The 14,341-nt window shown below is 33.4% G+C and overlaps 1 protein-coding gene across 2 annotated transcripts in view; it reads right to left on the bottom strand.

Moving 5' to 3' along the window:
- LOC145277603 (arachidonate 12-lipoxygenase, 12R-type-like) overlaps positions 1 to 14,341 on the bottom strand; it is a 135,909-nt gene that overhangs the window by 23,795 nt on the left and 97,773 nt on the right. For both annotated transcript variants that reach the window (XM_080129122.1, XM_080129123.1), the window contains exons 11-13: positions 12,719 to 12,811; positions 9,549 to 9,609; positions 5,731 to 5,836 (exon numbers count right to left, since the gene is read on the bottom strand). In XM_080129122.1, the coding sequence (XP_079985248.1) occupies positions 5,731 to 5,836; positions 9,549 to 9,609; positions 12,719 to 12,811 (260 nt within the window). The remainder of the gene's footprint in view (positions 1 to 5,730; positions 5,837 to 9,548; positions 9,610 to 12,718; positions 12,812 to 14,341) is intronic.

The following is a 14,341-nucleotide window of genomic DNA, read 5'->3' as shown; positions in this document are numbered from 1 at the left end:
CTACTGTTCTTATTATAACGTTATCATGGATTTTTAAAGAAGTGCTTTCGAGTTGCTTTTGATATTTTAATGAAGATATTACAGTAAAAAATATCGCGACATTATCCATAAACTATTGAGAATTTGATGAGAAAAGATTAGAAAGAAAATTCAGAGTAGGATGGAATAATTGTCAGGAATGTCTAGCGTAATGTTTTCTCTTACATAATTTATAAAACAATATAAAATTATTCTGTGGTACACATCAACCACATTTGACTTTAATATAAGCGTCAACGAGAGCAGATATAAAAACTTTTCTTGTAAGGGTCATAAACCATGTCTTTGCATCACCAACAGAATGAGTAAAAAAGGGAAAAAAACAATAACAAATATCTCTTATTATTAAGGTGGATGCAACATAAACTCTCAGATTTTTTTCTATTTGTCTTTATTTAATTAAAAAAAAAAAATTCAAAATATTATTCAATATTATTCGGTTATCTAAAACTTTCAAATTTAACCTTATGAAATAATCTATTCAAAGCACTAACTTCTGTTCTAAGGTGCGTTTTAGAAATAGCACCAGTTTTATTTTGAAGTGTTGTGTTCTTTTCTAAATTATATGTAATGTTTTTCTTTTCGAAAGTATATGTTATGTTTTTCTTTTCGAAAGTATATGTGATGTTTTTCTTTTCGAAAGTATATGTTATGTTTTTCTTTTCTAAAGTATATGTTATGTTTTTCTTTTCGAAAGTATATGTTATGTTTTTCTTTTCGAAAGTATATGTTATGTTTTTCTTTTCGAAAGTATATGTGATGTTTTTCTTTTCGAAAGTATATGTGATGTTTTTCTTTTCGAAAGTATATGTGATGTTTTTCTTTTCGAAAGTATATGTTATGTTTTTCTTTTGGAAAGTATATGTTATGTTTTTCTTTTCGAAAGTATATGTTATGTTTTTATTTTCTAAAGTATATGTTATGTTTTTCTTTTCGAAAGTATATGTTATGTTTTTCTTTTCGAAAGTATATGTTATGTTTTTCTTTTCTAAAGTATATGTTATGTTTTTCTTTTCGAAAGTATATGTTATGTTTTCCTTTTCGAAAGTATATGTGATGTTTTTCTTTTCGAAAGTATATGTTATGTTTTTCTTTTCGAAAGTATATGTTATGTTTTTCTTTTCGAAAGTATATGTTATGTTTTTCTTTTCGAAAGTATATGTTATGTTTTTCTTTTCGAAAGTATATGTGATGTTTTTCTTTTCGAAAGTATATGTTATGTTTTTCTTTTCCCAAGTATATGTTATGTTTTTCTTTTCGAAAGTATATGTTATGTTTTTCTTTTCGAAAGTATATGTTGTGTTTTTCTTTTCTCAAGTATATGTTGTGTTTTTCTTTTCTAAAGTATATGTTATGTTTTTCTTTTCGAAAGCATATGTTATTTTTTTCTTTTCGAAAGTATATGTTATGTTTTTCTTTTCTAAAGTATATGTTGTGTTTTTCTTTTTTAAAGTATATGTTGTGTTTTTCTTTTCTAAAGTATATGTTGTTTTTTCTTTTCTAAAGTACATACAAATGTGGAAGAGTTTTCTGCTTCGCTCTATATCATAGCGTTTGGCTGCTCTATTAGAACTCACTTTTCTGGGTGTTATAATATTTCCATTGAGCTCAATAATAGTGCGCCTCATCAGTACCGAGAGGCGACCATTAGACTAACCCTGAAACGTGTTAACTCATAGCAGGATAATTTGACATCTTTTTGAAAGCATTGTTCGAAAGTGAAACAATCAAACCCGATGATTATTAAATTTCATACACCGATTCTATTATCTAACTGCAAATAAATCACGTTTTATGAATTTACTAGCAGGCTACCCGGCATTGCCCGGTCGTAATATACGCTTAAATATGATATTTTGATTAATTCAGATTTTGTATTAATTATTATATGATATCGGACCCAATATATATTACTGATTTAAACAGATTTAAAAAAATGACTCGTGCGCCACCACCGAGAATCGAGACTTTTACCTTTTACGTTAATGACTATACTATCACGACACGTTTACTGCAAAGCTAAAAATTAAAAGATGAACCAATAGCTATTACGTTACACATGCATATTCTTAATGTTGTCGTTCGACCTTTGCCTGGCAAATTTCATTTCTTTTGTATTTTTACACTTTTGTACAGACTTTTCCGGGCTAAAACCAAAAAAAATAAAGTTTCGTATGGATTCGAATATCATATACAAGTTTCATATCTGTAGACCAAAAATTGAAGGAAGAGATTGCTATGCATAATTTATTTTTTAAATATATACGCATGCATAATATATATATGGAAAAAGGTTTGTGTTTACTATAACCTTTTTACACAAATATTACGCAAGTATAAATCATGTAGAATATCTGCATGGATATAATTACACGTAATAGTTAACTAAAGATGACCCTCCCATGAGAAAATTGGAAAAAACTAATAGGGAATTCATTAAAATGAACGTCTAAAAGGATATGCAAATTAGCTAGATCTTTTTCAGATGGATACATTTCCATGGCCGATATATAACAAAGTTGTGTTTTTTCTTTTTAAATAAATAGAAAAAGGCTTTTTAATATGAATCTCAATACACAAAAAACCTAAAATTTATAGGAGTATACATTGTGCGAAGACATACCAGAATCCTTAAGGCTTAAATTAGTTTATGAAGAGGGATAGAGTAATATTGGAAATATGGGTATATGGTATCTTTACATCATCAACGCTCTGATCCCCATCTGGCATCAATTGAAATGGATGGCTCTCATCTAGGAGAAGCTCCGTGTTTTGACCAGCTTCTGGATTTGATCTTTACTCCTGATCTGAAATGGAACACGTACATCAAGTCTGTTGCCAAGGTCGCTGGAAAGATGGTGGGATCCTTCTACAGCTCCAGAAGATATCTCACTACTGATGGAATTCTCTATCTATATAAAAGCCAACTATGCCCAAGGATGGAATACTGCTGCCACATCTGGGCAGGAGCTGCTAAAAACAGCCTATCCTGCCTTGACAGAGTACAAAATAGACTTCGTGGCTTAGTGGGGCATGCCCTTTTCTCTACCATGCAACCTCTCTCCCACAGAAGAGACGTTGCGAGTCTATCCTTGTTTTATCGTTATTTCCATGGCAGGTGCTCGTCTGAACTCCAATCTCTGGTCCCCTCTCGCCAATCTTTCACGAAAAACACCCGTCTAGCTGAATCCACTGTGAAAATTTTCCCCCACTTTTTATCCGTGCCTAAATCAAAACATGGATTCCATGAACAAAGCTTCTTTCTTAGAACTGCATGCCTGTGAAACTCTGTTTCGTCTGCCTGCTTCTCACCTGACTACAACTTAGATGTCTTCAAGTCCAACGTTAATAAATTCCTAATGAACCACCCTCTTAAGTAAACACTTCATTAAATCTCCACACTAACTTACTGTACTTGCAATAACCCTTACCCTTGAGTGGCTTCCGGGCCTTGATAAGTGGTGACCACCGTGTAAAAAAAAGGAGTTTTCAAAATTGTGTGTGGTTGGCTTTATCGTATTGCAAATTGAATATTTCCATTTTGTCTGGCCTTCCACAGGCAATCCGGGCCTTCAGCTTTGTCAACGTTTCAACAAAGGTTAAAAAAATCTACTGGCCTGCATGTCATCTTTTTGAACTTTTTTGTCGCTTGGAAGCGTGACTGCAGCCATTCCACCGACTGCCATTTGGACTCTGGCTCGTAGTGGTGACACCATGTCTCGTCACCAGTGATGCTGTGCCCCAAGATTTAGTCAACTTCGGTTTTGCGCTGATTCAACAATTTCTGACAGACATCCCGGTGATGGTTCATTTGGTTGTACGTGAGTATTCGTTGAACCACCTAGCACACAGCTTTTCCAGTGCACTGACACGAACATTCAACTTTACACCTATTTCAGTCACTGTTATCCGCCGCTAATGAGCTGGTCGAGGCGCACAGCATTTGCTGGAGTGATTGCTGTGAATGGGCGTTTGGATTACTCATATTGAAACCAACGAACATACCTCTTAACTGTGCTAACATAACTGTATATATTTCGTAAACGTCCAACAAGAACTGATGAATATTGATCGGTTCAATTTTTTTCCGAATGGAGGAATTCAATGACGCATCTCTGCTTCTGACGCACGTTCATGACAGATGTTATTTTCTTAGACTCTCACACCGTCACATCTTCAGCAGAGAAATGAAACTTTCAGGTTATCAATGTATCAGTTAAGTCATCGTAGTAATGCAATTGGGAGGGATTTTTAGAGATGGCGAACTTGAAATCGAAAACTCTATTTTTTTAATTTGCTGATTTCTCAGCTATCGGTTATTTTGAGTTTCGATTGGTTTGGCAATTTATCATGTGGTTTTAGCAGAACGGAGCCACATGCCACACAGTGCGCGATATGATCATTTGATTAATGAATTTCACAAAATCGACGGTACAACAAGTCACCTCGTTCGTGAAATTTTACTCCAATTAATTATTTTCCTTGAAGATATGTTTACGCTGATAAAGCAGACACAATCAACCACTTGAAAGGAGACTTTTGACGCATTATTACTGAAATACAGCCTAATTTTATGTGTGGAGTTAAAAAAAATGAATCTCTAGAATACGCCATATACGCGCAGGCTACATGCTCGAAACTGTATTTGAATTACGCTAATATACCAGACACAATAGATAACTTAAAAGAAAACTTGTCACGTTATTACCAAAATACAGCCTAGTTTTATGTGCGGAGTTTGTAAAAATTTAATCTCTAGAATACGCCATATGCTCGGAATTGTATTTGAATTACAAATGCCAAAAATTAATCTTAAGAATAAACCACATATTTATATCATAAAACTATTTTTTCTGTGATCTATTTTGATTTCAAATTCACTACCTAAAGAAATACACCATATACAAATTCAAAATAATATAATTTCTTTAAAATTAAGGTGTGCATTAGCACTACACAAATTATAATCACATGGATTGGCGACTGTTTAAATGAGACAATCCTCCCAGACATTGTCTACTTCTTTTTTCGAGTGGGGGGATGATATGCTTGGGGTTACTGCTGGTGATGACGTCATTCGTCTTCAAATTATTGTGTTAAGTGGGGGACGACTTGAGATTATCATCACATGGATTGGCGACTGTTTTAATTAGACAATTCCCCCAGAGTTCCTCTGACTTTTTATTCGAGTAGGGGGAAAGAGGGATGGTTACTTCCGGTTATGACGTCAATATTCATTAAATTATTGTGGGAAGTGGGGAACTTGAGATTATCAAAGTGCCCAATATCCTAGATAGAGCAAGTGTGTTTCAGCGCAGCGTGTCCTGGAAGAAATAATTACTTTGTCTTTTGTTATTGTGCTGTCGTATATATTACTCAATGAAAAGTTCCCAATACTCGGGCAACGCCGGGTAGCACTGCTAGTTTCATATAAATGTAATTCCTTAAAATTAAGGTGCGCGTTAGCACTACAGAAATTATATTGAATTAAATAAATGAAATGTTTGAAGTTAAGTGCATATATTTGAAGATCTAATCTCGTTTTTTAAAAACCCAGAAAGACAAAATAGTTCAAGATTTGTTATTTAAGCTTTCAGACTTGTCTCATTATGATAAATCAACTCTGAGTGTGTAAAATTCTGACTGGAATGCTCATATATTGCTGGCAATAAAAAATAAGAAGATAGTTACGATAGTAAAGCTGAACATATTCCTTGACGTAATCGTGGATGATGTTGTATATAAGCAAAGAATCATCTCTGAAATGGTAATTAGGCAAAACTTTGGGGTCTTCGACCTGAAAGATAAATAAATGAACAACATATAGAGACAAGCACTTGGCAGCCCGCATATCAGCACCACATCGTATCATCTGTATCATTATAATCTTACTATGAACGCAATTCCATAAGTTTTCATTATTTTATTATATAAAATGTTTTTTCGTTATACATCCGACATTTTATAAAAAATAATCGTTTAATTAATTTTTGGATATTATGCTTCATTGGTCATCTACTATATTTTTCTTTATGTGTATGTCTATCTGTATGTCCGTTCTGCATTTTATCGTAAACTACATAAAGGTACATGCAGAATTTCAGTCAGATCGATCGACTGAAATTCTGCATGTACCTTCGTTACTACAAGGTGCAGCGGATCAAGTATTATGATATCCATTCGATGCACAGTTAAGCATTAACAGATAATAATATGAATTAGTTATCACAATACCACATTTCCGTTAGAATCTTTCTCAAAAACTACTGGGCTGATATGATTGAATTTTTATAAACCTTTGACATGATAAGGTGCAGCGAATTAAGTATTATGGTATCTATTCGATGCATAGTGAGGGATTGATAAGAACTAATATCTAATACAAGGATAAGTACAAATTCAACTATATTAAACCATAGATTTGGCATAGATTTTTTAAACTCTAAGTCACCGTAACATTAGCTTGTTTTGAATAGGCTAAAACTTATAATTTCTTTTAAATAATCCAATTATCACCTGTAAAAAAAAGAAAAATTAAATATTTCACCATACAAATCAAATTATCTTTAATATCTCATCAGAACCCTCGAATTGCTTTTTAATATGATGAAATATTTATCACCTGATTATGCAGTTTTCCAGGCCCCAAAAGTAAACTTATGCTGTTAGTAATTTTCGAAATATTTTTGACAAAACGTCTTACGTTCAATAAAAAACTTTTAAAACATGTTTTCATATTTTAAAACCATATAAATGATTTTGAAGACGCTAAGTAAGTTTGCATTCTTCTTTCAAGAAAGAAGGATTCCAAACTTATTGCATAATTGTAATACTCTCTTATATATAATGATTTGATTGCAGAAATTCCCCTCTGGACCAAATTGCGATAGGTTTGCAATAACAGATGCCACATACAAATTTATTATGTCTAAACTTTTACGCACCATCTTATGTAACTTTTGAACGCCGTTACAGACGCATTTATTCGTAATAATAAAATCCTATCTTACTTCCTAAGAGCGACATTATCTCGATTGCCAACATCTACAGACGAAGCAGTTCATATTTTCCCTGCTACATGAAAAGTCCCCCCCACTCTCCCATTCAAGACCGGGTAAATATATAAACATTATACCTATATTGACCTGAACTCCTTATTAATTGGATAAAACACTCATACACATACAACTACCATTACACTTCACGATTCGAACATAATGATTTCTCTCTACTAACATTCCGCCTATTCTCATTGGCTGCGATCATGAAATTCTTTTATTCCGGACTGTACAAAATTATTTATAAAAACGAACATGGCAACCCTTATTCAAGATGGCCGCAAAATTGTCACGCATTATTTTAAATAATTTATACTTTCTCATCGTCGCTTTTCCTCTATTTTACATACTAATGTTTAAAATAATTACCCAGAACATTTAATTTAAAGTTACACAAACAAAATAGTCGTAACTTTGGTATAAATAAGTTAGCGCAGCTAGCTCTGGCGATCTTTACAAACATTGCAAATATATTGCTTCGCTGCTTCAGTGTCGTGCATTATGCAATTTCGCATTATTAAGATTAACATTAATTACAAATTGTTACATTAATAAAAATTATGTCGCAGCTTTCTTTTTATTATGCCCGGTTTCAGCGTTCTAAATTATCCGATGCTAAAATGAACCGATTTCTTAGTAAACGATTACAAACGGTTCGCTGTTAGGGAGTATTAACAGAAAAACAACAAAAACTCGATACTTACATTATATGAAAATATTTAATCAGGAAGCAGCGACAACTTTTCCTTGGATTTAGCAGTAAGTGATATGGTACGGTTTTTCATAACACTTAACGAACCAACAATATTTCCAGTATTTACAAATAAAGCTGCGGCAACTATTTTTTTTTGTTCTTTTTAACAGTATATTTTATGGTAACAGTTGTGAAGCATTTGTCTTCTAAATTAAAAAAAAATAATAGTCCGATTTTCGTCCTTTAATGATTGGAGTTAATGAAAAATATTGATGGATTGAGCGTCAAAACTTATGAGATACAAATATAAACCCATTTCTGGCGGACGATTAGGAAATTGACATTCCACACCACCTCCAATTTCCACAATTTATACTTTATTTGCGTTTATCTCATCAATTACAAACTTTCCTTTCCAAACTTTTTTTTACAAAATTATATATGACATTTATAGTCGGTGATCAGTTTTAAATTATAACGCTCTACTGAATCTATTTCATATGATTTGCTTTTCCCAACCACTGCATATTTGATGGACCTTCTCTGTTCGAATATAAAACACTGTTCAATTCAATACCAATACTCCCAAATAACCAATCCCGTAAGTTTTTAAATTATATTTCACGAAAAAAAAATAACAAAACAATAAAAAAAAGTTAGTTTTATCACCCATTACTAATTATTTATTTTTACAACGAATCGACATTGTTTACTAGATGATAAACACATTTGCATATATACATTTTACGAGATGTTATGCCGTTATAAATTAAAATAGCCCAATTATGTAATCTTTCTCTAATCAATTTTTTCAGCTTAAATATAGCTCGATCACTCTTATCTTTCTCCTATCAATTAATCCCGGAACAGTTTAACGACCAACTTGATATCACAAAACAAAATGCAATTCTTTTTCTAACTAGATGGCGCTACATGTCACATGTCCCACGGATCACTGACACGAGTTTATGACATGTTTACAGAAGCAAAGGATTATGGCCACCACGTTTCCCGGACGTGTTATCATGTTCGTTTTATCTTTGGGTGACTTTAAAACAAAACGTTTATGCAAATAATTCTCAAACTCTTGACCAACTAAAGAGAACATTACCAACGCTATCATGTCCAGAGAAGATTTACAGACAGTATCTGCAAACATTCCCAGAAATGCATAGATGCCAACGGGGAGCACTTCCGGTATCTTTTTTAACACTACATGCAATTTAAACAATACTTCAGGTAATTTAAACAATACTTCAGGTAATTTAAACAATAAAAGAATGTTCCTCCTCTCGACTATATTTTATGGGCTACTTTTACGTAGGCCACCTGTATATGCACACACCTATTTACTAATTGTAAACGATCTCAGTACACGCATTTTGTTGTTTACTTATAACTGTGAAGTTCATATATCTCCAATAGAGAAATATGAAGATGACTATGTTAATGCAACTGCTTCACTTGGCTTAACCGATTATATTGTCAGCCTTCATTAGCAACTTCCGTCGACAAGGCGAATTTTCATTCAAAATGTAGCTTGCAGGGATTAAGAGCAATGTTACAAAACAAACGACGTTGAAGGTAAATAAAAAATGGAAATGATAGTTGGAATTTCAGTATACAAAATATCTAAAGGAAATTTACTTTCGGAGATTTAATTAATTATTTTCAATTAAGATGCAACATTTTCATTTACATTAGTATAATTTCAAATTAGTCATGTTTTGCGATTATTAACTTATTCGTATACTTACATTTCTCGATGCAAATTCTTTCGGTGGAGTTCCTTCTACATCAAATCGCCACTTGTGATTACTAAAATGATAAGATGCAATATTAGAATTATCTCCCACAGGAAGGCGATCATTATCGTTTAGATGAGATCATTATGGTTTTTATGAAATTATTATCGTTTAGATAAAAATTAGATTATCGTAAGATATTATATACATATATATATATATATATATATATATATATATATATATAGATAGATAGATAGATATAGATATTATGATACATATGTACATATATTAAGGTAATTATTACATGAATTAGACTACGTTTTGTTGGCGTTTAGGAACGGATAGGTTATACCATGGAAAACGGAAAAACTGTGGGACTGAAAATTGAGATCTAGTATCACGAATTTAAATGCTAGAACCCAACATGATTCGTCTTTCACAGCTTCAATAACGAACTCTCCGATTAGATAAGGCTTAATGTTTTTGTATTTTTAATAAGGATCCATGTCAAAATCTTTGTAATGAATGACATGCAAACATTAATTTGCACTAAAACGCAATCACTATCGTATAATATCCTTGAATATAAAAAAACGGACACACACACACACACACACACACACACACACACACACACACACACACACACACACACACACACACACACACACACACATATATATATATATATATATAAAGTATATATATATATATATTAATATATAGTCGTAAAGAGGATTTAAGTACTTAAATAAGATATTTTAATAATAATCCATCTCTGAAGCTCTGTGATAAATGACATGTGAAGATAATTTGCACTAAAACGCAATTACTATCGTATACTATCCTTAAATATCATATATACAAGCACACAGAGACACACACACATGTATATATATATATATATATATATATATATATATATATATACATATATATATATAAATATATATATATATACGAAAAAAGTACATATATATTAATATTTATAGTCTAAAAGAGGCTTTAAATATTAAAATAAAATAAAATAAATACAATTTAATTTTTTTCGCCAGGATTCCATATTTCACATAACTGAGAAGATTATAAAGAAGCCAAAGGAATTGGTCATATTTGCAGCATATTATCGAAATTTGAAAAATGTTTTAAAAAGAATGTTTACATAATCAAACGGAGAAAATGTTTAATCATTGCTAGGAAAACTTACCTAAAGTCAAGGATTTGTTACTTTTCAACAAAGAATTTATCTGCCAAAAAATTCCAAGATAAAAGGATATAATTTTGAAGAACACGTTCGACATGTTTTCACCTAATAGATGCTTCCGTTGAGTCTCAAGCGACAAAGCATACCCCCTTTAAGTGTAGCTGCGCATGTAATTTTGAGGCATGGGTGGTGCAATCTGCAACCACACCCCTGCTGAATTGACACTGCTTGAATTCAGTGACAAGGAAAAGCCCAGGACGTCTGGAAATAATGCCGAGATAAGCGGGGAGCACATACAGCACCTGGAAGTCCCAAATGGTCACCCATCTGATACTGGCCAGGCTCATCGTTGCTTTACCTCGGTGATCTGACGGAACCGGTGTGTCACACCTGATTATGCGGTATACGGAAATAAGGATTATGAAAAACTAAAGCTCTGCGAACGTACTCCAGATATGTTCATATATTTGATCTTTACGAAATGTTTTATGCTCACGATAGATACTAAATAAGATTACCTCTATGGTGAAAATTAAAATAAGATTTTAGTTAAAATAAACTATTACTAAAGAATGTTGCCGAATACTTAATTTACGTAATCATGCTTCAAATTGTTCAGAAAATTGTTTTTCGTACATACACAATCGAATGAAACGAAACCTAACAGATAATGACTTTCCTTTAAAATGAATTCGAGTTAAAAATTTAGAAAATACATTTATACAAAGATTTATCAAAAGATAATTTCTTGCCCATCCATTTACAAAGTTTGTCTGTACACGCCGAAAACATGAAGGTAAATTATATAAGCAAATAATGTGTTGGTTTATTTATATAATATCCATCCGAATTTACTTATTACTTAGATTTCTTGGGAATCTACATGGTATTTCACTAGGTCGGAAGTTACATCGGCAAAAACGTTTTGACAATAACATGAGAATGGTTGCTTGAATAATGATAAGACGAATCATCCATCCTAATTGTATGAATTTTAAATTATTATGTAGAGTTTGTAGAATTGTTTTATTATGTGTATGTATTTGCTAATGTAATCTTACTGGAATAAATGATTGTTTCTATCGCTCGAACTTATTCTCTCTCCATTATATATATATATATATATATATATATATATATATATATATATATATATATATATATATATATATGCATATATATAGGGGTGCGCGCGCGCGTGTGTAATTATATGAAAACTCTCACCTTCTCGGGACATCATGCCACCTCAAATATTCAAAGTCGGCTTGAAAGTCAATACCACAATACCAGAGTGTACCAGGATATGCTCAAGAGTGTGGTGATCCCTTGGTGCGATCAGGTGGCAGCTGGCAAACCCTGGGTCTGGCAGCAGGGCTCGCAACTAGCCCATAAATCCAAAGAAACCCAGGCTTTGCTCTAGAAGAAGGGCTACGATTTTGTACCCTTTTCTTACTGCCCCCCCCTCCTCTCCAACCTAAACCTACTGTACCACTTCGTTTGATCATACGTCAGGAACATCACTAGCATAACCTCCCACAACTCCAAAGTCAGCCTGATCGCCGAGTATTCGCCGAGCTTGCGCCGCTGCTTGTGGAAAAGGCATGCACTCAGTTCCGGACTTGTATCGATGCAGTGATTGAGGCTGAAGCTGCTACATTGAATAGACTACTACATAATCAAGTTACCTGAATTGATTTTGTCAATAAAAGTTTTAAAATAAATCTGTAGTGTTGTTTTCTTTAGAGCGACACTTTTATCGTTCCACCCTGTAATTATCCTTCGAATTCGTTTTTAACATTTCAACTTAGTAAGTTTAATTTATAACAAGATAAAATACACATTACTGTACCATATCATGGGTTGTGTTAGTTTTACTTTGGAAATTACAAAGATTAGTTGATGTTAGTTAAGAATTCCGTTAATTATACTTTAGAGATTATAATCAGCAACAAAATGTGGGGTGAAAATAACTTACTACTTAGACACCAACTCATAAACATTTTCAGCACCAACATTCATCGCAGTATTAATCCAGCCATTTGTTGATAGCAGCAACTTGATTGCCGTCCTGAAAAACAAAACATACTGCGTATTGTTAATATTATTATTGCAGTTAAAAGCTAATATTAATACCTTGAATAGTAATACTGTCAGTCATAATGTTAATAATAGCAATATAAATAATGTTTAATATCATAGTAATAACTTGCAGGGTCTAATGAAACGAAACAGATACTTACATACTCGTTTCTTATTTTCTTACCTTGCTGCTCAACAGTGACTCAAATGCGATTTTTTTCCCTCTCTTTATCTGCCGGTCAGTGAACGGGGGTGGGGTGGGGTGCGTAGCGCGGGTAGTGGAGGGGATGGACCTGGCTTTCAACTTTAACCAGAATTTTCTGCTCTCATATCGCAAAAAACAAAAAAACGCTTTGTGCTCCCTCTTATTGTGGGGCCTGAGAATTCTGGTTTCCTTATTCAGCCGATCTATCTTCATTAAATCAAACATGGATTCGCCCTGATTTGCAAAATTGTCCAAATCTTTTGTACATATTAATTAGGTGATTTTCCCAACGGAACTGAACCTTTTTCCGCACAAGTTTTCCCACAAGGCAAAATCCTAAAAACCTTGACCCCCAAGACAAAACAATACTATTCGTTTAGATCCAATCAAAACCATACTATTCGACACTATGTAACGGTTCACGGTTTAAAAATTTTTTTTTTATTACATTTTCACCCCAAACAAGGCAAATTGCCACTTTGGTGTAGGGGGCTACTATCAGGGGCAACAACTACTGGGGTACTATGTAGGGATTTGGGCAGCAAGATGTCGGTTCACGTTACACTTGAACTTCTGCACGTCAGTACTGTTGGGGAAGCAGGGACCTGGAATGGAATTCCAGAGTCTAGCGGTTCTGGGGAAGAAACTATTGGAGTAAAAAGATCTTTTACATCTAGGGATCTCTACAGTGTGGGGGTGGGATTTAGCAGCTTGTCGGGTTTAGCGAGGGTGCTCATGTCGTGGGGGCACAAGTGATTGCAGTTCGTCAGAGCATTCACCACTAAAATACTTGTAGAAAAGGCAGAGGGATGCAACATTTCATCGATGGGACAGAGGCTGAAGCTTAGATGCCAGTTCAGGGCCTATCAGGTTTGCGACTCTCTTTTGAACCTTGTCAAGGAGCGAGAGACTAGTAGCAGATGCACCAGCCCAGATGTGACAGCAATACTCCATACATGGGCGAATGGTGGCCTTATAAACAATATCATTTTCAATGTCGAAGTTATTTTTTTCTCTTGTATTTTGCGTCTCCAACAAACATATTGGGTCAGCAAGGCCGCCGATTGTTACCTGGGATTGTTCACATAATAAAATGTCTAATTTAGCTGTAATTCACCCGTTACTGATGTAATTTGCGACTATCACAGGTGGTTAGGTCACACTTGTACGAATCAATACAGCAGGAACCTTACTATTATTTATACTAACATGAGAAGTCCCAGTTAAACTTTCTTGATGTTCAGGCCTTTATTTGCACAAATATAATCATATTCTCGCTCTTGTCCCAGAAACTAATTTATATTCTTCTCTGGA

This window comes from Euprymna scolopes, chromosome 6 (assembly GCF_053919585.1).
Source record: "Euprymna scolopes isolate OS-2025 chromosome 6, ASM5391958v1, whole genome shotgun sequence".
Classification (NCBI taxonomy): Eukaryota; Metazoa; Mollusca; class Cephalopoda; order Sepiida; family Sepiolidae; genus Euprymna; species Euprymna scolopes.
Note: the sequence above shows the minus strand (reverse complement) of the source record. Positions and strands in the feature narration are given on the sequence as shown.